At 41.7% G+C, this 2,837-nt stretch overlaps 1 protein-coding gene across 1 annotated transcript in view; it reads left to right on the top strand.

Moving 5' to 3' along the window:
• Nucleotides 1–1,844, top strand: part of Nme5 (NME/NM23 family member 5) — a 12,710-nt gene extending 10,866 nt beyond the window's left edge. The window contains exon 6 of the mRNA XM_013020351.1: nt 1,749–1,844. Coding sequence (XP_012875805.1) covers nt 1,749–1,829 — 81 coding nt within the window. The 3' untranslated portion in view covers nt 1,830–1,844. The remainder of the gene's footprint in view (nt 1–1,748) is intronic.
• The last annotated feature ends 993 nt before the right edge of the window (nt 1,845–2,837 follow it).

Here is a 2,837-nt window from a genome sequence, read left to right on the forward strand (position 1 = left end):
AACTCTGTTAGTAACTTACCCTTTACATAGCTGACTAATGAAAAACAACACAACTGGTATAGTTTAAAGTCAAGAAGCAAGTAAATCAGGTGCCAGTACTCACACCTGTAATCCTAGCTACTCAGGAGGCTGAGATCTGAGGATCACTGTTCAAAGCCAGCCCAGGCAGGAAAGTACGTGAGACTCTTATCTTCAATTAACCACCAGAAAACTGGAAGTAGCTCTGTGGCTCACCAGTGGTAGAGTGCTAACCTTGAGCTGAAGAGCTCAGGGACAGCACCTAGGCCCTGAGTACAAGCCCTACAACCTACAAAAAAAAGAAAGGAAAAAGAAGCAAGTAAATTCCAGGAAAAATTAGTGCCAGGAAATATCAGTACAGAATGGTGACTTATTACAAGATGGACATTTTGTTTTGATAGAAAAGATTGCTTTTTCTCACAATTCCCCTCTTCATACATTCTCATTTTTTTTCTTCTTTCTTTTTCTTTTGTCAGTTGTGGGTCTTGAACTCAGGGCCTGAGTGCTGTCTCTGAGCTTTTTTACTCAAGGCTTACATCTACCACTTTGAGATACAGCTTCATTTCCAGTTTTCTGGTGGTTAATTGGAGATAAATGTCTCATGGACTTCCTTGCCTGGGCTGGCTTTGAACTGTGATTCTCAGATCTCAGCCTCCTGAGTAGCTAGAATATACAAACATGAGCTACCAGCACCCAGCTTACATTCTCATTCTTTTTTTTTTTAATATTTTTTTTTGGTTGGTTGGTTATGGGACCTGAACACTGGGCCTGGGCACTGTCCCTCAGCTCTTCAGCTCAAGACTAGCACTCTACCACTTGAACCACAGCACCACTTCTGACTTTTGATGTTTATGTGATGCCGAGGAATCGAACCCAGGGCCTCATGCATGCTAGGCAAGCACTCTACCACTGAGCCACCTTCCCAGCCCCTACATTCTCATTCTTTTCTTCAATTTCTGTGAGGAGTACATGACTTAGATGCTCAGATGTCTCAGGACGAAGGCATCACTGCTAATAGGGTAAGGGTGACTGCTCAATCAGTCTAGTACTGAGGCAGTCTAGTACTCCACAAATGATGTCAAGATAGATGCCATAACTTCTTTCCACCTTCCAAACCACTGTTCCTTAAAGTAGGTGAAGGTATTCATCTTTCCCTGAATTTTTTGGCTGACCCATTAGCCACCATGGGCAGGCTTTGCAGTGCCTTAGTTATGGTCCCGCCTGGGGTGATGGTGTCAGGTATAAATGTACAACATTGTGCTCCAGTTACTACACAGACCTCTCCTTTTTCTGTCAGTATCAGATCTAATGTTAGCCTGTTTTGTTTTGGGTGTTTTTTTCTTTTCAGGCCATGTGACTGTTAGTGTCCAATTGTTTAGCTATTTCCTTGGTTGTGTTTCTGGTATAGTTGCCAATTATAGTGAAAATAATTAATCTAATCAACATTTTTTATTGACCCACCAAAACTGGAATACTATTGTCATTTTATTTCTGGCTTTAAATTCATTTGGCACTCCCCCAGAAACCCCAATTGTATCAACGTAAATGTCAGGGTCAAGAGAACCTCTAGGAATATATTCCTTCTCTTTCTGGTTTTTGTCTCTATGGTGTGGAACTGCATGCCTGGATGAAAAGAATTGTCAGTAGTATCAAAGCACAGGTATCTGCCCAATTCTCCAGAAGAGTCTCAAGTAAATGTTTATTAACTTAAGAGGTTTTCTCTCCCACAGATATGGCTGGCTGATTGGCTGCTGAAGAATAATCCCAACAAACCTAAGCTTTGCCACTATCTAATCACAGAAGAATCTTAAAATCCACCAGGAGCCTTCACCCTGCAAAAGTCTTTGCAGCTACTTAGTAAAGAGACCTTGGGTTTGAGCAGCTACATGTGAAATAAATCATTTCTTAAAAATAAATGTTAAAGAATATGCAGCAAAGAATATTATTTAAGGTAATACAAGACTAGGATATGATTTGAATGATGATAACCATGAGTAATAGAAGATATGCAAGATATTGATAGATTTTTTTCTTAATATATATTTTTTATTGTAAAGACTGTACAGAGGGGTTACAGTTACACAAGCAGGTAATGAGTCCTTTTCCTATCAAGCATTGTTAACCCCCTCCTTTGATAATTTTTTTTTTTTTTGTCAGTCATGGGGTTTGAACTCTGGGCCTGGGCTCTGTCCCTCAGCTCTTCAGCTCAAGGCTAACACTCTACCACTTTTGCCACAGCACCACTTCCGGCTTTTTCTGCTTATGTGGTGCTAGAGGAATTGAACCCAGGGCCTCATGCATGCGAGGCAAGCGCTCTACCACTGAGCCACCTTCCCAGCCCCGATAGATTTATTTATTTATTTTTTGCTGGTCATGGGGCCTGAACTCTGGGCCTGGGCGCTGTCCCTCAGCTCTTCAGCTCAAGGCTAGTTAGTACTCTACCACTTGAGCCACAGTGCCACTTCTGGCTTTTTCTGCTTCTGTGGTGCTGAGGAATCGAACCCAGGGCCTCATGCATGCAAGGCAAGCACTCTACCACTGAGCCAACTACCCAGCTCCCCCCATAGATTTTTTTTTTTGAGGGAGTGAGCAATACTGGGGCTTGTACTCAGTGCCTCAAATTTGGCTTGACTTTTTTTCACTCCTGGCTGGTGCTCTACTACTTGAGCCATGCCTTCAATTTTGTCTTTTAAAAAAATTAAATTATTATTATAAAGGTGATGTACAGAGGACTTATCGTTACATAAGTCAGGTAAAGAGTACATTTCTTTTTGGACAATATTGCCACTTCCCTCACTCCCAGTTTTTCCCTCCCATCC

Source organism: Dipodomys ordii, unplaced genomic scaffold, assembly GCF_000151885.1.
Source record: "Dipodomys ordii isolate 6190 unplaced genomic scaffold, Dord_2.0 Scaffold50, whole genome shotgun sequence".
NCBI classification, from domain to species: Eukaryota; Metazoa; Chordata; class Mammalia; order Rodentia; family Heteromyidae; genus Dipodomys; species Dipodomys ordii.